Genomic DNA, 24,250 nt, shown 5'->3' with positions numbered 1-24,250 from the left:
GGGTCAGCTTGTTTTTCAGTCTTCAGCCTTCTGCTTTTGTTTTTGCACCCTCAGTGAAGTTGTTTGTGTTACTCCTTGTGTGGGAATAGGGATGGCAGAGAAAGTCACACAGTCACCACTGTGTTGTCACAAGGTGTTGAGGCACCACTGCGGCTTCCCATTGGGTCTGCTGTGGCATGCAACTTTGCTGACACAATGCCAGTGCTCTTGCATTACATCCAGTTTCCTTTTAATTGTATCGTCTTTGAGAAGATCAGCCCTTCCTGCCAGTGAAAAGAGACGCTGGAGTTGCTCTCCTTTGTGTAGAATGCTTTTCTTGGCAAGATGTGGTCTTTCTTTTATTTGATCTGGAACCATTCCTTCCCCCTTTCCAACCTGATTGGAAATATGTGGCTGGTGTTCCTCTGTCTGCCCTGTCATGGTGTCACTAGTGACCTTAGGGGATGTAAGGAAGGAAAAAGGGTTCTTGGAATGATGTCCCTGTTGGAATGCCAATGTGCCCAGGTGGGAGAGGAGCCTGGTAGTATCTCAGGGGCGTGTTTTTAGGGGAGGGGGCTGACTTCTGTGACCCTTGGATGCCACCTGGTGGTCAAAAGGAAGGCGCTTCCTTATTGAGCAAGGCTATGTGGTCATCTTCTCAGGGGGCAGAGCCTTTTGCTTGGTTTGTTTCCTGTGGAAAGGGCTGGAAACTATCAGAGGAAGACAAAATAATGTGTGTGTATATGTAGATCAGTCTTCCCAGTGTTGGATTTTAGATTGCAGCCTTCTTCACCATTACTGGGTAGGGCTTCTGGGAGTTGAAACCCAACAGCATTTGGAGGGTATATAGTGATTATAGAGTATAGGTAAATTTGTGATGATCTGAAACAAAAAGTCCCTGTATATCAAATTAGAAGGTAAGACTTAAAGTTGCAGTTTAGTGACTAATAATCACCTCCAGCAGACAGTAAGGAGCAGCTGAGAAACAAATGTGTCTGTGTTCCATGTTTTAAGCATCCTGAATCTCTGATGGACTGGGTAAATTTGAGGATTGAGGCACAGGCATAGCTGGTGTCAATGGAATCAGAGCTCAGGAGGATGCCCCAATGAATTTCAGATCTAATGCCTGAAGATGTGGTATGGCCTTCTGGAAGCAGACCACTTCTCTGATGAGAGAGAATTGATCTGATGCCTATTTAAGGCCAGGTAAAAAGTTTACTATTAGTTTATAAAGGCCTTAATGGCTAGTTTATAAAGGCCTAAATGACTTGGGAACTGGTTACATGAAAGACTGCTTTCTCCTTTGTAGACCCATGTAGTCCTTGAGGTCATCTAGAGGTCCTCCTGATGGTTCCACAAATACAAGTGGTCCTTTTGGCAATTATTTGGAAGCAGGGCATCTGGCATTATGACATCCATTATGTAGAATACTCTTCTTTCTGAAATTTGACATCCTCCAGCAATTTTTATTTTCAGATACATGCTGAAAACTTCCCTTCCCTTCCCCCCTTTTTTTTGGGGGGGGGGGGGGGCGGCGGCAGGGGCCATGGAGGGGCAAGCCTTTCCTGTGCAGCCCAACCTACCCTTTATTGCATTGTCAATGTAAACATTGCAATTCACAATTTTTCCATTGTATGATGTACTTTGGATCTTCAGATCCAAATGGTTTGCAAATACCTGTAAATAAATAAGACCAGAAAGGAGGAAGCAATAAGCCAAATGTGGGTGAATGGGTCAACAGCAAGTGGTTTGGTTTAAGGGCAGCCATATAGTCCAGAGGTAATAGCAGCAGCAGCAGCTACAGTAGAGGTGGATGGAAGCCTGGCAGGGCCTTCTCAACAGGAAACAAGTTGCTCAGGTGGAAGAACACACCCAGGAGTGGCTGAGACTGCATAAAGCCATCTGGGTGGAGATGACGTGCTCCCTGGGTCACCTGGCCAGGTACAGAGTCAACCCTGTTGTTCCCCTTGTATGGCTTTTCTAGAGAGCAGAATTTCAGCTGCAGCTTTTTCATCCTATTCACTGCCTATATATACTGTTGGTTGAGAGAAAGCGATTTACTTGTTCATCTGTGTATTGTTCTGTTGTTGAATGGTAAGGCCTCAGGGGGTCTATTTAATTAATGACCCATTGATTCTACAATGTGGCAGCAACCCTACCACATATAGTATGTATGGCAGAGAACTCTGATGCCACAACAAACTATGAATCCCAGGATGTGACAGGCTGGAGCCATGACAGGTAAAGGGGTGTCAAACTACACTGATTCCATGCCAGCATTCTCTGAAGATGCCAGCCACAGATGCTGGTGAAACATCAGGAATAAACTCTTCAATAATATGGCCTTATAGCCTGAAAAACGCACAAAAACTATCATTTTATTTACTTATAACCTGCCTTTCTCCCAATACAGGAACTCAAGGACTGTTCTCTATAGCCAGATATTACAGTTGTCTGGACATTGGTTGAAGAGTAGTTTCCAGTATTGGTTTCATGAAAAGGGATTAGATATTTGCAAACTACTTGAAATAGGTCATTGTTGAGAGGTGGAAATTAGCAACCTCACATGTCCTTAAATTTTGTAAGGGTGGAAAAATAACTGAAGTTCACAACTAGTGGTGGTCCTTAGCCTTTAGAATACCGTGGCTGCTTCCAATGGCTGTAAACAGTCTATGAGCAAAGTTTGAGTGGATGTTGGCTATAGACTTCTCTGTGTGCATCTCATGTGATTTCTTGGCTGTGAAGTCTGCTCTGATATAGGCAATACCCATTCAACATGGACAGTAATGTAGACTATACTGGGAAGAGAGGATGACTCAAATCCCTCTTGGCCCCCTTTTATAATAATTTATGAAGGCAGCATTGTTATATAATTAGGGGAAAAGTGCTTGTTGTCTGAACTGCAGGTGTCTTCAAGATTTTTTTCTCTGGTAACTGTATCTCATCCTTTCTCTGAACACCATAAAATGTGCTTTCCTTCCGTGACAGCACCAACTATGCCCCCACACCTCTACACCTTTCTTTTTCTTTGTTGTTGTTGTGGTGGTGGTTAATTGCCCTCCAGGGTGACCCCTTGGATGAGACATTTCCAAGACCTGTTCTCCACTCTGCTCTGCTTAGGTCCTGCAAATTCAGGACTATGACCTCTCTTGTTGAGTCTATCCATCTAGCTTGTGGGCTTTCTCTCTTTCTACTTCCCTCCACCTCTCCTAGCATCTTTGTCTTTTCTAAGGAGTCATGGCTACTTGTGATGTTGCCAAAGTACAACAGCCACAATTTAGCCAGCTTAGCTTCCGAGAGATTTCAGGCTTGATCTGTTCTAGGACCCATTTGTTTGTCTCTTTGACTGGTCATGGTATCCTCAACACTTTTCTCCAGCACCACATGTCAAATGAAGCTCAGCATGTCCAAGATGGAGCTTCTTGTCTTTCCTCCTAGGTCCACCCTTCAACACTCCTTTTCTGTCTCTGTGGACAACATTTCTATTCAACCAGTCCAGCAAGCCTGCAGTCTTGGTTTTATCTTTGACTCTTCTCTGTTTTGTATCCCTACAAGCCAGACCACAGTCAAGGCTTGTAGATTCTTCTTATACAATATTGCCAAAATCCGACCATATCTCTCTGCCTCTACTGCCAAGAACCTGGTCCATGTCCTAGTGGTCTCACAACTTGATTACTGTAACATCCTCCTGGCTGGGCTTCCTCTTTCTCACCTCCGTCCTTTAATCTCTGTCCAGTATTCAGCTGCATGCATTATCCCATCCGCCCACTGCTCTGACCACATCTCTCCTGTGTTGGCATCCCTTCACTGGCTCCCCCTCCCTTTCCGCATTCAGTACAAGCTCCTGCTGTTGATGTTTAAAGCCCTCCATGGGCTGGCCCCTCCTTACTTATCAGACCTTCTTTCTCCTCACCTTCCCACTGGGCCCTCCGTTCTGGTAGTCAAGATCGGCTGTCCCAGCCCAGGATTTCCTCTGCCCCATCTAGGATTCGCCCCTTTTCACTCGCTGCCCCTCACTCCTGGAACATTCTTCCCCCGCGAGACACAAGGGCCATCACTTCTCTAACCAGCTTCAAAACGGAGTTGAAGACCATCCTGTTCAGAGAAGCCTTCCCAGGCATTGCATGATTATCATTTGCTATTTGATGTTCTTTTGTTGCCTGTTTTATTGAACCATTTCCTGTATTGATGTATTTTATACGTATTGTCCTATTATTTCTTAATTTGTATGCCATAGACAGGTTTACTCTTATATAATTATTATTTTATGTACAGTGCAAATCTACAGCGCTATATAAATAATAATAATAATAATAATAATAATAATAATAATAATAATAGAATGGATTTTCTTCCTTTCTTCCTATCTTCTTTATCAACTGTCCAGTTCTCACATCCGTACACGGTGATGGGGAGTACAATGACTTGTACAATTCTAACTTTAGTGCTCAGTTGTATTTCTTTACTCTTTAGGATCTTGTCTAGTTCTTTCTAGCTGTCCCTTCCATTCCTAGTCTTCTAATTTTCTTAACTGCAGGCTCCATTCTGATCAATATTTGGTCCAAAGTATAGGAAATCTTTAACTATTTCAGTTTCCTCATTGTCTACATTGAATTTATGTATTTCTTCTGTAGTCATTATTGTAGTTTTTTTATGTTCAGCATTAAACTTGCCCTTGCACTTTCATCTTTGACCTTCTTTAATAATTGTTCCAAATCTTTGATGTTTTCCATTAGTAGTATGGTGTCATCCCCATATCTTAGATTGCTGATGTTCTTTTCTCTCTCTCCCTACCCTTTATTCCCTTTGCAGTATTATTTCTGTTATCTTCTCTTGTTCTCTGTACACCACAAAACATTTTCTTCTACCTACTACGTCCTGTTTACTCTGTCAATATTTTCCAGCCCCATTTATTATCTATCCCTCCCTCTATTTGCCCTCTATTAACTCCATGGCGTTCTCTTAGCGAGAACCGCAGATGATCAGAAGACTGATATTTCTGTTTTTTCTCTGAAACATAATTCGCTCTTTTTAAAAATTCTGTGCATCCCAGGCTATTCTTTCTCTAAGGTCTCACCAAGATCACAGAATACTCTCCTTTTACTTTTTCTTCCTTTTAAGGTTTCCTTTCTTCTTTCAGTATCTCTTTCTGTGTTTTTCCCCATCCTCACTGAGTTTTTAACAAGCTGTGCCAAACCAGGAACTTCACCTGGGCATTGCAGAATGGCTAAGTAGCTATCTAGCTGAATGAGTAAAACAAGCTGGGAAGAAAAAATGGCTCCAACTCCATCACTACAGCCAGTGAGAGGAAAAACAATTTAGATGCAGTGAAGCTGGCATTCTCCCATCCCCATTCTAGTGCTGGTGGGCTTTGGCATGTTCCCACAAAGGTGTGGAAAGGCTCACAAACAATGGGACTATTAGGAAGAAAGGAGGCACATCAGACCCATGGAGAATACATCCTGCAGGTCTGTTTCAGTCAGAGCAGAAGGAGCAAGAGAGCCAGCATGGCCAGGCATGACTGATTCTGGGAGAAAATTGAATATCTAAAGCAGTCTGGGCTGATGATAATCATGAGTCACTTCAAAAGAAAATTGTTCTGTCATTAACTTGTTGGGAAAATCTCTGAGACAAACAACGAAGTACCAAGTTACAGGAAGCAAGGAGGTCTTCAGATACTGTTGGCCCTCCACATTTGCAGTTTTGATTGCGGATTGAATTATTTGCGGTTTTAATTAATATGTTCTCTCTAGGAATCTCTAAGATAAATGGAGTCAGTCAGGGTAGTCACAGGCATGGGTTTGCAAGGACAGAACAGAGCAGTGGCAGACAGGGAGTCTTGGAGGTGTCTCATCCTCAGGATCACCATGAGTTGGGGACAACTCGAGGGCAGCTAACAACAACATATCTCTATCATCTCTATCTTTATATCTCTATCCAATAGCAAAGCTTGATTTTGCCATTTGATATAAGGGGACCAATTCACTATGTATTTAATGAAATTTGAATGTCCACAGATTTTGATATCTATGGGGGTCTTGGAACCAAACCTTGGCAAATACTAAGGCCCCATTGTATTCGGTTTCAGTCCACCAGTGGAAAGCCAATGTTTTTGATCACTTGTGGTTATTAGCAGCAGCTTCTTTATTTTTTATTCTTTAGGAGTGCTTTTAAAGTTTTGACTCAGCCATAACTTCAGTCCACAGATCCCCTTATTTCTCTTGTTTTGAAAATACGTGTTTGTGAACAAAAGAAGGACTAATTTGTGTTCACAATTTTGTGTTCAGTGCTGCAGGATATACATAGCAAAGCACACATAGCAAATAATCATTAATGCAACTGCTTTGGGTGGTGGGCATGAGGTAGGTGAGCTTATTCCTGATATCTAGGAGACCTTGTGGGGAATCACCATCCTGTTTATGACATCTGTGCTGGTATTGATGATGTGAACTTGGAACAAGGGGCAACCCCACACCAGTCTGGACTCAAGATGGTCTGGGGAGAATTCCTTTGTCATTCCGGAATGCAAAGAAAGTCTTAGGTTTGTGGCAGCCCCGAAAAGGAGGACAATGTCTGTGCACTCCCGAGAGACTCAGTGCTGTCTCCCCATGCCTGGCAGGGAGCCCTTTACCCTTTGCTGTTGTGCTGTCATGACAAGTAGGTTGGAGGCATGCAGCCATGTGAATAAGTACTCCATGAGGGCTTTCTTGCTGAGTAAGGAATGTGAGTGTTTGCTTTTCCTATTCCGACCTGATTCTCTGTCCACTGTAATGCTCTCCCCTTCTCCATATAGAATGGCGGCAGGTCCATGGACCAATTTTGTCCTCCTTCCTCCATGAAAGGTTTTGGCTCATGATGCTTCCAAAAGTGCTCCCCTCCCTCTCATTTCTTCAGTAATGAGTGAAGAGAAGTTAACCTTTGAGAGGAAGTTCATGTTTTTTGGGGGGAGTAGAGGGGAGCCAAACCTAAAGCCCCTCACTCCAGTATTAAAAGCACCCGCCTGTGCCTTGCTCTAAAGAAGAGGTGCAGCTCCTGCAGGCAGTGAAGAGGATGCACAGGTTGTCATCTCATCTCTTCTCCCAGTCGAAGGGCATGGTCCAGGAAGGAAGAGTACAGGTGAATAACTGGCTCCGCAGATGGTGCTGCCAGGAACAATTTGGATTTTTGGATCATGGTCTGAGGTTCCATGAGGAGGGACTTCTTGCAACGGATGGGTTGCATCTCATGCCACTTGGCAGAAACGTTTTTGCCAATAGTCTCAGAAATTTGATCAGGAGGGCTTTAAACTGAGTTATATAGGGGAGGGACACAGTATTCTTGAAGGCAAAAGGGCTGGAGAAAATAGTCAAACTGTCATAGAGGGAACAAGACAAATAGTGCAAGGACCCAAAAGTGGGAGGCCAAAAAAATTGCTCAGGCAGCAAGTAGGGGGACCCATGGTCTAAGACAGTGATGGGCAACCTTTTCGGCGTGGTGTGTCAAAATTCGGCAAAAAATCGAGCATAACTCGCGTGGTGTGTCACTTCGACAAAAAAACATAATTTACAAATGTAGGACACATTTTTTGAAAAATGGAGGACATGCCAAAAAAAATAATGATTTTTTTAAAAAATGTTAATATAAATGCATGTTTCTTAGACATGGTCAAAATGGAGGACACTTTGTTATTTAATAACAAAAATAAAATAAAATAACCAAGGCTGGGTTGAATATATTTAAAAATAAAATAAAATAAAATAAAATAAAATACCAAGGCTGGGTTGTATATATTTAATTTTTTTTTAAAAAACTTTTCCCTCCCCCTGCCCCAGAGGCCTATCCTCCTCCTTTGCCTCCTCCTCCTCCTCTTACTCCTTTGCCGCCGCCGCCGCCTCTGCCTTCTCCTTTGCCTCCTTTGCCTCCTCCTCCTCCTCCAAGGCGCCTGACACTGGCCAGTGGCAGACTGGGGCTGGAAACTAGGCCAGCCCCTGCTTGTCTGCCATTGGCCAGAAGGCTTAGGAGGCAAGCGCTGCCCCTTAAGTCCCGCACGCAAGCGCGCAAAAGGGGCAAGCGCACGCTGCTGCTGGCCGTGGGCTGCGCTGCAGCTGTGCTGGGGGGGAGAGGGAAGGGGAGCGGTGGAGGCAGAGGGCGGCATGGCGCAGCCATGGAGGAGGAGGAGGTGGGTGGCCGGCCAGCCGCGTTAGAGGCTGTGGTAATGGCCGCATGAGCGCGCCCGTTCTGGAGGCTGGGCCCAGGACAAAGGCCCCAATTGGGGGGAAACTGGCAGGGGCCCCCCAAAAGCAGGTTTGTCCCGGGGGACGCTGCGTGTCACCCCAAGTGGCTACACGTGTCAGCACTGACAGGCGTGTCATAGGTTCGCCATCACTGGTCTAAGATGTCCCTACACTAATGCACAGAGCATGGGAAGTAAACAAGATGAACTCAAACTCCTAGTACAACAAAGCAAATATGATATAATAGGCCTCACTGAAACCTGGTGGGATGAGTCTCATGACTGGAATGTAGGAATAGAGAAGTATAACCTTTTTAAGAGAAATAGGCCAAACAGGAAAGGAGGAGGAATAGCACTATATGTCAGAGATATTTACACCAGTGAAGAGATCCAGGACATCAATCATGGAAGCCAGGTGGGGAGCATCTGGATAAAAATTAAAGGGAGGGAAACAACAAGGATGTTACGGTGGGAGTCTACTACAGACCCCCCAAGTCAGATGGAGGAACTGGATGATGCCTTTCTAGAACAGATGACCACACATTCAGAAAAGAGAGATGTAGTAGTGATGGGTGACTTCAACTATCCTGATATTTGCTGGAATTCAGACTCGGCCAAATCCTCAAGGTCTAGCAAATTCCTCACTTGCCTGGATGACAATTTCATGGTCCAAAAGGTGGAAGAGGCAACAAGGGGGTCAGCTATTTTAGATCTGATCCTAACCCACAGGGATGAATTGGTTAATGGGGTGCAAGTGGAGGGATCCTTAGGTGGAAGTGACCATGTTCTCCTGGAGTTCGTTATACAATGGAAAGGAGAAGCCAGGCATAGTCAGACACGCATTCTAGACTTTAGGAGAGCAGATTTCAGTAAACGTAGAGAAATTCTGGGGGTGATCCTATGGTCAGGAATACTAAGAGAGAAGGGAGTTCAGGATGGATGGAAGTTTCTCAAAAGGGAGATACTGAAGGCACAATCTCAAACAGTTCCAGTGAGAAATTAAAATGGGAGGTGTCTCAAGAAACCAGGATGGATGACTAAGGAACTTTCAACTGAGCTAAGTTTTAAATGGAACATGTATAAGAAATGGAAAAATGGGGAAATCACCAAAGACAAATTCAAATAGCAGGCATGTGTAGGGGTAAAGTCAGAAAAGCTAAAGCACAGAATGAACTCAGGCTTGCTAGAGAGGTTAAGAACAACAACAAAGGGATTTTATGGATATGTCCGCAGCAAAAGGAAGAAGAAGGAAAGGGTAGGGCAACTGCGTGGAGAAGATGGCAAAATGCTAACAGAAGACAGAGAAAAGGCAGAATTACTCAAGACCTTCTTTGCCTCAGTCTTCTCAGAAAAAGCAAAGGGAACTCAACCTGAGGATAATGGAGCAGAGGACAGAATAGGGAAATTTCAGTACAGAATAAGTAAAGAGATAGTAGAGGAATACCTTGTTAATCTAAATGAATTTAAGTCTCCAGGACCAGATGAACTACATCCAAGGGTACTAAAAGAACTGGCAAATGTAATATCGGAGCCATTGGCAATCATATTTGAAAACTCCTGGAGAACAGAAGAGATCCCAGCCGACTGGAGGAGGGCAAACGTTGTCCCCATCTTCAAAAAGGGGAAGAAAGAGGATCCCAACAATTATCCTCCAGTTAGTCTGACATCAATACCAGGAAAGATTCTGGAGCAGATCATTAAACAGAGAGTCTGTGAACATCTAGAAGGCAATGCCATAATCATAAAGAGTCAGCATGGGTTTCAGAGAAAGAAGTCATGCCAGACAAATCTGATCTCTTTCTTTGATAAAATTACCAGCTTGGTAGATGAAGGGAATGCTGTGGATATAGTATATCTTGACTTCAGTAAGGCCTTTGACAAGGTTCCCCATGATATTCTTGCAAACAAGCTTGTAAAATGTGGGCTAGACAAAGTAACTGTTACGTGGATTTGGAATTGGTTGACCAGCCGAACCTAAAGGGTGCTCAACAATGGCACCTTTTTATCCTGGAGGGAAGTGACCAGTGGGGTCCCACAGGGCTCTGTCCTGGGCCCAGTGTTATTCAACATCTTTATCAATGACCTGGATGCCAGAATTGGGAGCATACTTATCAAATTTGCAGATGACACCAAATTAGGAGGAATAGCTAATACTCCAGAGGACAGGATCAGGATTCAAAATGATCTTAATAGATTAGAAAGCTGGGCCAAAACTAACAAAATGAAACAACACAGAGAAATGTAAGGTACTGCACTTAGGGCAGAAAAATGAAATGCACAGATATAGGATGGGAGACACCTGGCTGAATGAAACTATGTGTGAAAGGGATCTAGGAGTCCAAGTAGACCACAATATGAACATGAGTCACAGTGTGATGCAGCAGCTAAAAAGGCCAATGCAATTTTAGGCTGCATCAATAGAAATATAATGTCTAGATCAAGGGAAGTAATAGTGCCACTGTATTCTGCTTTGGTCAGGCCCCACCTGGAATGTTGTGTCCAGTTCTGGGCACCACAAGTCAAAAAGGACATTGAGAACTGGAGCGTGTCCAAAGGAGGGCGACTAAAATGGTGAAGGGCCTGGAAACCATGAAGCCCTAAGAGGAAAGACCTAGGGAGCTGGGGATGTTTAACCTGGAGAAAAGAAGGTTAAGAGGTGATATGATAGCCCTGTTTAAATACTTGAAGGGATGCCATATTGAGGGGGAGCAAGCTTGTTTTCTGCTGCTCCAGAGAATAGGACCCAGAGCAATGGATGCAAGCTACAGGAAAAGAGATTCCACCTCAACATTAGGAGGAACTTCCTGACAGTTAGGGCCGTTTGACAGTGGAACACACTCCCTCAGAGTGTAGTGGAGTCTCCTTCCTTGGAGGTCTTCAAACAGAGGCTGGATGGCTATATGTTGGGTATGCTTTGACTAAGAGTTCCTGCATGGCAGAATGGGGTTGGACTGGATGGCCTTTGTGGTATCTTCCAATTCTATAATTCTAGGAACAGTTCTTAGTTGTTACTAAAATAAGTGAACATGGGAGGCCCAGGGTTTGCAAAATGATCTTGGACATTATTTATTTATTTATTTACTACATGTGGCCTGCAAAATTCATGGTTCCCACCTCAGTTTAAAATGTAAGGGAAGACCAGGCTGGGTTACCTTCTGCCACTCTCTTAAGGCAGTGATTTCCCAACATTTTCTATGCCCCACATCCCTAGAAAATATTTGATTAGCGTTTGCACCCCATACAAAAGTGATACCACATTTGAAGATGAAGAAGTATAATTTCTAATTTTTGAACCACTTAGAATACTGCAAGCGGAGAAACTGAACTTTTCAAAGTTTTTAACTCAGCGCTTAAAATGCAATTCTAAATTGAGCAATTTGATTTTAATTTATTCAGGGAAAAATGTAAATAGTAGAATGAATCCCAGTTGTGAACATCAAGTTCAATGACTTCTTTGTTCCTGCGTCCCATTCATGATTTTGTCAAAATGTGGAACTTCCTTGCTGACTTCTGTCCACAGGTCTGCCTGTGGATTCATGCAATTCTTGATTGACCAAAACAAAACAAAAACCTGAATCCAGATTAATACAAGTATCTTTGTTGCACCCTTTGAAACTCCATCTTCCACCCCTGGGCACCCTACATTTGAACCCCTTTTCTAAGGTTTTGTGTAGTGTGCAGACCTATGGAAAGCATATCCTCTTAAGCCCTGCCGTCTTTCTCCTCTCTGGCTCAGAAACCACAGCCCACCCACCCAACCCCAGCTCTGTCAGGGATTGTAAAATATCTTGTAAACCACTAAAAGGAACGTACACTTCTTTTCCATTTTCCACAGGCAGTTGGCCCAAAGTCTTGGGCAGGCTGGCGAAATTGAGCCGGAAACAGAAGGCATCCTGACAGAATACGGTGTGGATTTCTCTGACTTCGCTCCAGAGGTCCTGCAGTGCCTCCCCCAGATCCTCCCCTGGGTTATCCCCCCAGAGGAATTGGCCAAAAGAAGAGACTTAAGGTAATTCTCCACCTTTTTCCTGTTGCTCTCTTCCCACAATGTGGCCTGTCTTGGGATGGTGATTAAACCCATCTAGGATTCTGAAACAGGGGAAGCTGGTTCATTGGTCCTCACTTCTGGCTAGGAGAAGAACAGCCTTTTTGCCTTTTGGGTTTTTCTTTTCAAAGGACTTGTGAGGACAGAACACATATTTGAGTAAATGATTCAGATCTTGGGAACTTCACTGTCTCTTTTATTTTTATGTTATTTTATTTTTTTATCCATAGTTTATGAAATGTTAGAGCTTTTGGATGTAGAGTAGTTCAGAAAGTACCTTTTTTAATGACTGTAACTGTGACCGCGACAGTAGGAAGCTTCTTAGTTGCGTGGATCCCTTTCATTGAACTCATTTGAGAATAAAGCTGTCAGCTTTTTAGAACAAATTTTATTGCCCATGTCTCTCCTCCTGTTTATGAAAGAAAGAAATATAGCTAGGATTATTGGAAGTCTTGGAGATCTCCAAACCTGCTTGTGGGCTTTGGTGGCTTGTAGGGTTTGTGCAGTAAAAACTGATGGCAGCCTTTACTGTACTTTCTCTTACTTAATGATTCCACCTGAACATTAGGAGGAACTTCCTGACAGTAAGGGCTGTTCGGCAGTGGAATGCACTTCCTCGGAAGGTGATAGAGTCTCCTTCCTTGGAGGTCTTTAAACAGAGGCTGGATGGCCATCTGTCAGGGATGCTTTGATTTGGATTTCCTGCATGGCAGGGGGTTGGACTGGATGGCCTTAGTGGTCTCTTCCAACTCTACGATTCTATGATTCTATGATTCTATGATTCTAATGATACTGTGGAAGCACTGTACTGATAAAGTGCTAAAGAATGACATCAAAGGTCACATATAGAGCTCACAAGTATTGGCTGGGCAGACTAGGCCAGCCTTAGTTGATGCACACTACAGACACCTTCTCCTTCCACTTCCCCAGGTCTTGTCGCATTTCTAGAGGACTTGTTGGAGAGTCAGGAATTTCTTTTGTTTGCCCTCGTATAACAAAGCAGCAAGATACACCTACTATTTCATGTCTACACTGCTACACAAGTGAAAGCAGTGCTGGGAAAAGTGGGGAAATTTTTTTGGACTGCAGGTCTCAGAATCCACCAGCCATCATGAATTTTTGCTTTCCAACAAAAGTAACCTTTCCACATGAGAAAGGCTTCTGCCACTGCTGCTATAAGGAAAGGGCCTGAATAAAAATGGTGGGGTCATCATTGCACTGAGTCTGAGGTGAGCAACTGTAGGAGTCCCTTAGTCCCTTAGGGGTCTGCATTAGCCTCTTAGGAGACTTGGGGGGTACACCCTGTCACCACAACCTTTCAGTTCTCCTCCAAATGGACATTGTCATTTCCAGGTTAATTCCAGTTTTAAAAAAAGTCTTCCTAGGCCTGACATGCAATCATGGGCTCCCCACACCTGATTGCTCCTTCATGTGGACAAGCCCTCTGAAAAGAAGCAACACTTGAATCTGTTTCATATACATAGAAATGGAGTGTACCACTAAGATGCGTAAGACTATACAAGGCTAAAGCCTTTCTTGTTCATGTCCTAGTTTTATACATACAGAGGTGTTTGATGCACATATAGGTATATTGGTGACACTCACTCTGAAACAGTGTATTTTACAGGCATGATTTCCACTCCTTGATGAGAATTGAAAAGGGTGGAGGGGAATGAAAGAAAATTCATGAATTCCCTGACCACTTCTGCTCTGATAGCTTAGAGCCAATATTTCACAAGCAAATAAAGCAAGCAGAGATGAAAGGGGAAAGGACCATGTTTGCATTTGCAGTTTCAGAAACCATGAAGTGGGCTAGGTGAGTGTGGTGGCAATAGCCGTGATTGTTGGGCACAGAGTCTCTTCCTTCCCCCACTTGATAGTGTCACCTGCCTCCACCAATTGTGCATTATGTGCAAAAAAATTCAGGAGGAAAGCAAAGAGGGAGAAAGGAAATGTTAAAATGCAGACTTCTAACCAAAAGTCCAGGGGAGATGCCGGAGTAGGAAACGTAAAGCAAACCTAAAAAACCCTGAAGCAATTTCTGTGGTTTTTCCAAATGTTTTTAATTTTCATTCATATCTTTTTGTTTCTATTGCTGCTGAACCTAGCTGGGAAACAGAGAGAGAGAGAGAGAGAGAGAGAGAGAGAGAGAGAGAGAAAGAGAGAGGGGGGGATTAAAGGGTCATTTTGGGTTGTGATGTGCTGCCTTTTCCATGTCTCCTGTTGTGGGAATGACTGTGGAAAAAAACCTCACATCATTTTTCCTGAACAAGGCAAAGTCCTTGCTTGAAAGAAGATGGCTTACACTGTCTCACAGGGCAGATCTTTTTCTGTTCCTTGTCTTGACTTGCGAGCAAAACTGGTGACCTCCTCTGGACTGCTGCAAATGAGAAACTTGGCGTTGAAATTTGCTAGCACTCAATTTTCCAGTTGCTTTCTCCATCTCTGCCTCTCATTCTCTTTCTCTCCCCCTTCTTCTTTTTAAACAAATTCTTCCCCCTTTCCCTCTCTCTTTTTTCCATCGACTGTCATCCTGCCAACTAGTGACTTTATTATTATTATAAACAGGATGTTGTATTCACTTTTAAGAAAGAATATGAAACTGGAGGTAGAATTACAGACTGCACTTTCTCAGCTGCCAAAATAGAAAACAATGAGCTAAAAATACCAAGTGTGGTAAAAGGGTGTTGCAGCAAGGAATTCTGAAGGATCCCTGAAGTGGAGTGCCATTTGGAGTAGTGGAAGCCTATTCAGAGCAGTCCTAGAGTAGCGTCTCAACAGTTATGGGTGCCTTGCTTGCAACACCGAAGGCTGCATCTGACCAGCCAACCAACTGAATAAATCAGTATTGTAGCCTGAGAGACTGGAGAACAGACGTTCTATTAAAATCAGTATTGGGTAGTTAATGAGCTGGCTGCATTCCTGTAGTTAGAGTTAATTAAATGTTGCTTTTATATATGGGAATCTCCAAGGGGACTCCCCCTGCAGCTTGGAGGAGCTGTTTTTCCCATTTGAGATGATTCTAGGCGGGCGGCTTTGTTGGGAAGAGGAGTCTGAAATGTAGGCAGACCCAGGCTGGATTGGAAAGGTGGCCAAAGGTGAGGTTGAACTGCTGGATGGTTTAGATTTGGACTCCAACTGCAAACTCACCTGTGGTGCCTTGCACATGCCTCTGTTTCTCAGCCTTATCCCCCCCTCCCTACTGCCAATTGTCTAATGATATGGGCTGAAATACCCTAAAAGGGGGCAGATCCTGTCTGATCATAGAAGCTAAGTAGGGTCAGGTGTGATATGTACTTGGATGAGAGATTGCCAAAGAATACCAGGTGCTGTAGGCTGCATTTCAGAGGAAGTAAGTGGAAAAGCCACCTCTGACTATTTCTTACCTTAGAAAACCCTATGAAATTCATGGGTTTGTCATATGTTGACAGGCAGCCTGAAGGCACATAAAAACAGAAGGGATGATGCTGACCAGCAGTATCGGTTTTCTGGTTTATGCGTTTTTAACTGATGTTATGTGTTGTATTTTAATCTGTCTCCTTGGAGATTCCCATATATAAAAGCAATATTTAATTTAACTACAGGGATGTATTTTAATCTGTTGTTGTTCCTGGCCTCGATCTATAGGTAGAGGTGGGTACGAAATTAATAATAATAATAATAATAATAATAATAAGCATTATCATTATTATTACAGGTTGAGTCTCGCTTCTCTGGAAATGCAAAATCTGAAATACTCCCAAATCCAAAATTGTCCACATGGGTGCCGGAGATATTGAAATTTTTGCTTTCTTATGGTTCAGTGCACACAAACCTTGTTTTATGGACAAACATATTAAAAATATTGTGTATAAAATTACCTTCTGGCTGTGTGTATAAGGTGTATACGAAGCATGTATGAATTTCATGTTTAGACTTGGGTTTCATTTCCAAGATATCTCATTGTATATATGCAAATCATAGAATCATAGAGTTGGAAGAGATCCCCAAGGGCCATCCAGTCCAACCTCCTGCCATGCAGGAACTCAGAATCAAAGCACCCATGACAGGTGGCCATAAAGGCTCTGTTTAAAGAACTTCAAAGAAGGAGATTCACCATGCTCCGAAAATTATGTTTAAAGTCAGATCTTTTCTTTAAAAAAAAAAAACCCAAACAGCAGGACCAAAATTAAATCTGAAAGGCATAAAAGAAATCAGAAGTCCTTGTGTAACACTGACATTAGGTACCAGTTGGGCCTCTTTAGGGAGTACATTGTGTAATTATAGACTCATAGGCCTGTTACAGACTGCCAAAATAAAGCTGCTTCGGATCTCTTTGGAGGTATGCTATTTAAATGATGCATGGGTCCTAAGAGTCTGGAGGTCGCGCCAAAGACACAAAGACAAGGACTGGAGTGCAGCTTTGGTGCAGCTCCCGAATTCTTCGGATGCATGCATCATTTAAACAGCATACCTCCAAAGAGACCCGAAGCAGCTTTATTTTGGCAGTCTGTTAACAGGCCACAGAATCAATTCGAAGATCAGACAACTCTAAGAAGTCTTTCCCTAGTGACAAACTCACTTGGCTTGCCCCCAGGGCGTGTACCCACCCATAGAAGACCATCTATAGAGAAGTCCATCTACTTCTTCATTTAAATGAATACAAGCATGTATGTACTCAACAGAGGATCTGTGAGTAGATACATATTAGATTGTCATTCCAGTATCCTGGATCCAAGCCATGAGGGATTTGAAGTGCAGGTGGGCAACTTTTTTATTTTATCTTGCATGCTGCAGTTTCTTGAGGGCAGTGTTTTAGGGAAGAGCTGAATCAGGGGTGGATGGGACCAAAACATAAAATAGGCAAACCCTCCCTTTCCTTCCTGACATCTGTCTTCTACTTACCTGCTGGGGAGGTCATGACATAAAACGATCCAGACTTTGGTATCTACATATGTATATATCTTTACACTTCCACTTTGCCAAGCATTATCATGTTTTCTTAAGTCATGTTGTCTCATGATGTATCCAAAGTACAATATTATTATTAACCTTTATTTATGAAGCGCTGTAAATTTACACAATAGTGCCACTTTGGTCATTTTTACATCAGGGGAGAGTTTAGGCCGGATCTGCTCTTGAGCCCATGTAATAGTCTTTTGGGTGGTTAATGATATCTGTACAACTCTTCCCCAGCATCCCATTTCAGATAAGCAGATCTTTTTCTTTCCTACCAAGTTTCTTGTCCAGCTTTCACATCCATGCATAGAACATACTTGTTTCACATTCATACAGAGAGTGCTTCACTTGGGGGGGGAAAGGCTATATGACTTGTGCATTTAGACAGAGAGGCAGGGTGCTGACCAAGGTGATTTGAACTGAAAGTCTTTGTGACTACCAAGCTCTGACACTGCCTGGCTACGTTAAAGAGAGCACTTCAGCAAGGACCATGGCTTTCTTGGCTTCAGGGGAACAAGCAAAGGGCAGGAATGCTTGTCTTGCCTTTGTTCTGTTCTAGACATAGAGGTGCTGCTCTTAGCACTGTTTGTGACTGGAAACCCCAGGCAACAGGATGGTCCCTGCATTGCATCGACTGCCTGCCAAATAAATTTCTGTCATTCTTGAGGAATGGTGCTGATAGGAGTGAGGATTAGTAGTGCTCATATTAAACTTTAAGGCTTGTTGGCTGACAAAATGAGTGTATGGAGGGACACATATGGCATATCTCAATGGCAGGCATTTGGGCAGTTGGGAGGAAAGGCGCAGGACTTCTGGGGACAGATGGTTCTCCTGGGCAGGTGGGGAATCAGATAACTGTTGAAAAGCTTGTTCCCTTGTGATTGTTCATGCTTCAAGAGCAAAACCTGCCCTCCTAGAACAGGATGTGTGGGAATGTGAAGGGAGCTGATAAGTGTGAGGCAGCGGCAAGGAGGACGGCAAGCCGGCTACTGTTGGCTGGAACCTGTTGTCTATGAGAGGTGTGCCATACTGCCAGATTAATGAGTCTCATTCAGATTGAGGAATTCCTTGCTATCGGTCAATGGAAAAAGCAGAGCAAAGGATAGTGAGATACTTGAATGGCTTTGAAAAAGATTATTTGACTAAATGGGGGAAGAGGTTTTCCTGTGCCTGTTGTTGTTGTTGTTGTTGTTAACTGCCCTGAAGTAGATTCCAGCTCATTGTGACCCTGTGGATGAGACATCTCCAAGTCCCCCTGTCCTACACTGCTCTGCTTAGGCCCTGTAAATTGAGTCTATCCATTTAGCCTATGCTGCTCTCTTTTTCGTGCCCTCTACCGTTCCTAGCATTATTGTCTTTTCTAATGAGCTATTCCTTCTCATTATGTGGCCAAAGTATGACAGCCTCAGTTTCATAATCTTGGCTTTCAGGGAGATTTCAGGCTTGATGTGTTCAAGGACCCATTTGCTCATCTTTTTGGCTCTCTTAAGCAATCTTTTTGGCTTCTCTAGCACCACACTTGAAATGAGTTGATTGTCTTCTTATCTGCTTTCTTCACTGTCCAGCTCTTGCATCTGTACATGGTAGTATTACTGAAGAAAGGGCCCTAGTTCAACAGCAGAATAGTGGCTCTGAATGCAGAAGGTCCTAGGTCCTGTCATCTCCATGTAGAACTGGGCAAAATACATGGCAGAAACCCAGGAGTCTGCTACTGAATGTAGAGACCCTAGCATGGTAGCCCTGTGGTCTGACTCACTACAAAACAGCTTTCTGCATTTCTAACTAGTGTTTTATCTAGTCCCCATTTTTGCAGTATAAGTCTGGGTTATACTCCTTCTGACCAGAACTTTGACAATTTACTTCAGAACTTAGTTTTTTTCATAAATGACCTGGGGTCCAGAGAAATAAGAAATGATGAAGTTTGTGGATGATATCGACTTATTCCAATAGGTTAGCTTCATCTAATTTAGTAAGATGCAATCCTTTGCATCTGGGTTTTAATTCTCTTTCACTCCTGTCCCCTTGCTGATGATGTTTTATTGATAAGGTGCAACCAAATCTTAGCAGGTCTTTGCTTCTGAACTCTAATGCAGAAGGGCAGTTTGGAGCCCATGTCTCATTAGCTTCCCAAAGGAGATGAAGCAGCAGATTTGCAAATACTGTACAGAAAACTACACGGGCGAAAGCCTGTGTCAGTCCAGGGGGATTGGAAGCACAAGAGTCTCCTGCATCTGAGGCTTTTTCTTAAAGGTTATATGACATTTATTTTTATTTAGGTATTTATATCCCGCCCTTCAGCCCTAATGGCTATCAGGGCGGCTTACATTTATTATTATTTTTAACCAGACAGTTCCCTGCCCGCAGGCTTACAATCTAAAAGACATGACACAAAAGGAGAAGGGAATGGTGAGGGGGAAGGGGATCAGGTCCAGCATTCTTCTCTCCCTCTGAGGCCTGGACCAAGGCAGATGGACCGGAGGGAGGGCTCTGCTTCTTCCAGGCAGGCCTGGTGAGCTCGCCTGCCTCTCTCTCCCAGATGACGCAAACAGACTTCCTGTATAGAAGTGAGAATGGGAGCATAACTGGATCACTGTGGTCCAGAAATCTCATTATTGTAGCTAAAATAATTAATCACTTCCTCTTCTTCTCTGTGCTGGTGGGTTGTTTATATGTTATTCATTCTTCTGTTTCATCTACATCTTTATCTAGTATTTTACTTCTTTCATTCTAAAATTTTTAGTCATATTATGCTTTTTCCCTAGGACATTTCAAAACTTTATCTTTAATCTCTATCTATGAGCCTTTTAACATTAGGACTGCTGTCTGACCCCAGTTTTTCTTCCAAATTTATTTCAACACTGGGTATAATACCTTCTTCAGTCATTATTGTTGGATTGTCTAGGATGGTGTATCACATCATATCACTCCATCAGCCAGTCCTCAATAGTCTGTATGTTACATTTTTGCACATTTGTACGTATGTTATTCTCGCAGCCGTCACCATGTATAGAATAATCTTTGACCACTCTCTATTACTATATAATCTAGCATGTGTAATATGATAGATAAATATATCTCAGGCAGCATTGGTATCTTTATATTCAAAATTTTGGAGACCATAATATGAATAGATGACCAGAATTTTTTTAGCTTTGGGACACGACCACCACATGTGGTAAAAGGTTCCTGGGTTTTCTTTACATTTCCAACATTTATCTGTGGTTTTGTACATTTTGGCTAATTTTGTCAGAGTAAGATACCACCTATGTATTTTATAAAATACATTTCTTAGATCATAACATAATGTATTCCCCCCCAAGCATTTCTCCAGCTTTCTGCCTCTTAAACAAACTTGAATCTTAGGGGAGAGATTGGCTGCTTGACACCTGTGGACCAACCAACCAACCAGCCACAGAATTCTAGCAGGAGAACATACTGTGTTTTCCTGGTTAAGGATTGAATAGTCAGATAACTGGGTCATTGGAGGCACATCTACGTTTCACGGCTATGTTTAACTTTAAATCTTGAACCATATGTCTGTGCTGTACCATAAGAGGTTTGGTGACATAGAAATAGTTGTGAACATAAGAACCATGCTGGATCAAACCGCGGGCCTGTCTACTCCAGCTTTCAGTTACATAGTGGAGAACCAGTGGTCTGTGAAGCCCACCAGCAGGACAGGGTTCAAAAATATCACAATCGATACACAGAGTCTTAGAATCATAGAGTTGGAGGAGACCAAAAGGACCATCCAGTCCACCCCTGCCATGCAGGGACACAGAATCAAAGCCCCCCTCCCTGCAACAGATAGCCATCCAGCCTCCTAAGAAGAAGACCCCAGCATTCTCCAAGGGAGTGTGTTCCCCTGTCGAAAACAAGCGTGCTCCATCATCAAACCCTTGGTTGCTCTCCTCTGGACACACTCCAGCTTAACAACATATTTTTTGAATGGTGGTTCCCAGAACTGGATGCAGGATTCCAAGTGAGGCCTGACCAAAGCAGAATAGAGTGGCACTATTACTTTCCTTGATCTAGACGTCTCTTGCTGCAGCCTAGAATCACATTGGTTAGACTAATCATTGCTTCTGATACTGGGAGTGGAATAAAAACATCTTGATTGTGGCTGTGAAGATGTAATCCTCCATAACTATGTTTAATGGCCCCATGTAGGAGAAAAACAGGACATCAGTTATTATTATTATTATTATTATTAACCTTTATTTATAAAGCGCTGCAAATTTACACAGTGCTGTACATACAAACTTTTAGTTAGATCAATCAATCAATCAATCAATCAGTCAGTCATTTCTCTTTTGAAGTCTTCCAAATTGGGAGCCATCACTACACCTTGCAGGAGTTGGGCTGTCTTGTAAGAAATTAGATGTGCCTTCTTATCCCGACAGAAGAAACATACTTTGGTGTGGAGACCTCAGTCAGTTTAAACTCACTCCTCTTTCATTGAACTGAGATGTCAAAGCTTGGACTGCTTTAGGAAACCCTGGTACTTGAGACCAGAACAAGCTTGCCCACTCCACAGGATAGTTCAAACTCCATTAAAATCCCTATGTCAGTTGGCCCAATACTGAATCTTTTTACACCTAATCCCATGCATTTCCCTTAGCCTTCCTGGAACCTGGCCCTGATCAGTTTCTTTAGACACTGACAAATTTTAGCATTTTTTCAAGGAGTCAGTCATGTTAGTCTGTTTCAGCCTAAGAAGAAAAGGCCACTGGAGACAGGGGAATAAGGAACCTTGCAGCACTTTTTGGACCTGTGATTCCCAGACTTTGGTCACACAGATGTTTTGGACTTCAGCTCCCAGAATTCCACACAGTTGGTCAAGCTAGTTGGGGCTTTTGAGAGCTGAAGTCCAAAACATCTAGAAGACCAAAGTTCAAGAACCACTGTTTTAGACTAAGTGATACGTTGCAGCATAAGCTTTCATGGGCTCCAGCCAACTTTGTCAGAGGCAACTTTATGCTGAAATACAGTATATCCATCTCAAAGGGCCTGTTAAAGCCATCCCCCCCCCCTCTTTTCCTTTCAAAATTCTAGCATTGTGAGGAAAAAACAAACAAGCAAACCTCAAAACACCTTTTCCTTCTACAGGATAGTTTTTTTAAGCCAGTAGAAGGACCTTCCAATCCAACCTTTTGGTTTACTCTCTAAACAGAAAAGCCCCAAATATTAATCTTTTCCTTGTAGGGAAGTGCTCCTTTTCTCCAGTTTTTCCTGCTCTTAGTGTTTTTGTGGGGTAGAGTGACCACAACTTTATTCTATCAAAGAGGCATAATAACTCTGGGGCCATGCATTTTCTTTGTGTTTCTGCGAGACTTTCTTAATATTAAGAACTGGCAGGGTTTTTTTTTTTGTTCCGTTGCTACAGCAGATGATTTTATGCATAAACAAGAAGGCATGCCTGTTCCCAAGGAAAGGTTGCTGGTTCCCAGATCGAATATGTGTTTGGTTAGCTTTCATTCCAAGAAGGAGCTCAGTGAGGTCCTTGAGGTGATTCCATAGAGATCCAAGAGTGTAAAAATACTCTTTCCACCTAATTTTAAAATGTCAGCCCTCTTGGGTCAAGAGGAGAGGCACATGGGAGGCCCGTTGCTGGGAAGAGTTCCCCATGGACCATCAACTACTTGTGTTTGCTCTCAGTGAAAAGAGAAAGGAGACCAGCTTAAAGATGTAGGTGTCTAGACATGTAGTCACCCATTCTTTACAGTTAATGTCGTGGCTATGCCTCATTAAAGTTTCAGTTGAGACCCACAAAATCTGAATGAGAATAAACAAAAGGCAGCCACTGAGCTCTCTCCTCTAACAGCTAACTGTTGTTCCTGAAATCTAATGGCCCTGTAAAAGTTTACATTTTGTATTCTGTCTGCATGAAAAAAAAAGTTGACCAAGGGAAAGAAGGCCTCTGGTTTACCTTGCCTTCTTGGTGTAATTGGTTTGTGACATGATACCTTCCTTGCACACTGCACTGTCAGATTGACACTTGGTTGCCTGTCCAGGACATAGTTCCACATTTCAAGCTGAAATACCACTTTGGTTGCCAGACCCATTTTCACAGGTGGGGCAGGTGGAGTATAGAGGAAAGTGCACAGTAAATTATTACCTACTATCTCTCTTGGAGACTGAGACAACAGATGAAAGTTGGTGCTATACCCAGGGCGTGGGTGTTTGTAACAGACCTGAAGGCAGCATCAACTCATGGTGACACTGTGGATCCCCAAGTCCCTCCTGTCCTCTACTGGTCTGTTTAGGTCTTGTACAGCCCACCTGTCCCAAAGGAGGGGTTATCGTCCATAGATTTAAGCTTCCACAAACACCAAACCCCGTTATCTCTCATGGGTGCATATACATGTGGCTGCAGCCATTGAAAACCACAGGACTTGAGATTCCATGGTTTTTTTTTTTTTTTTTTTTTTTTTTTTTTTTGCATCTGTAGAGGAGGGAAGTCTGGAGTGGAATCCCTGCATAAACTAAGGGCTGACTGTAGATTCAGGCATGTCACCTCAGTGACTGAGTCTAGTTACCTGGTATGTGGTCTTCCTCTTTTTCTACTACCTTTCACCTTCTCTAGCATGACTGTCTTTTCTAATGAGTTGTGCCGTCTCATGACGTACAACAGCCATCCTACATTTATCCAGGATGTCATCCATCCTTCGATACCACTGACCACGGTATCCTTCTGGAATGCCTGGGAGAGTTGGGAATTGGAGGCTCTGCTTTGCAGTGGTTCCGCTCCTACCTCTTGGGCAGATTCCAGATGGTATCGCTTGGGGACAGTTGTTCGGCCAAGAGGGAGCTCAAGTCAGGCGTCCCTCAAGGCACGATTCTGTCCCCAATGCTGTTCAACATTAACATGAAGCCGCTGGGTGAGATGCATCTGGAGACATGGGGCGGGGTGTTATCAGTACCCTGATGATACCCAAATATATTTCTCTATGTCTCAGATAGATGCAGTGACTAAGGATGGTGTCTCTCCTCTGAATGCCTGTCTTAATGCGGTAATGTACTGGATGAGGGAAACAAACTCAAATTGAATCCAGGTAAGACAGAGGTACTTGTAA

General features: G+C 43.2%; 1 protein-coding gene across 2 annotated transcripts in view; it reads left to right on the top strand.

Moving 5' to 3' along the window:
* LOC149317879 (DIS3-like exonuclease 2) overlaps positions 1-24,250 on the top strand; it is a 343,644-nt gene that overhangs the window by 157,828 nt on the left and 161,566 nt on the right. For both annotated transcript variants that reach the window (XM_089508605.1, XM_089508604.1), the window contains exon 10: positions 12,027-12,200. In XM_089508605.1, coding sequence (XP_089364731.1) covers positions 12,027-12,200 — 174 coding nt within the window. The remainder of the gene's footprint in view (positions 1-12,026; positions 12,201-24,250) is intronic.

Source organism: Sceloporus occidentalis, unplaced genomic scaffold, assembly GCF_023333645.1.
Source record: "Sceloporus occidentalis isolate IW3139 unplaced genomic scaffold, rSceOcc1.0.p SCAF_2, whole genome shotgun sequence".
Taxonomy (NCBI): Eukaryota; Metazoa; Chordata; class Lepidosauria; order Squamata; family Phrynosomatidae; genus Sceloporus; species Sceloporus occidentalis.
This window is presented reverse-complemented; position numbering and strand designations above follow the sequence as displayed.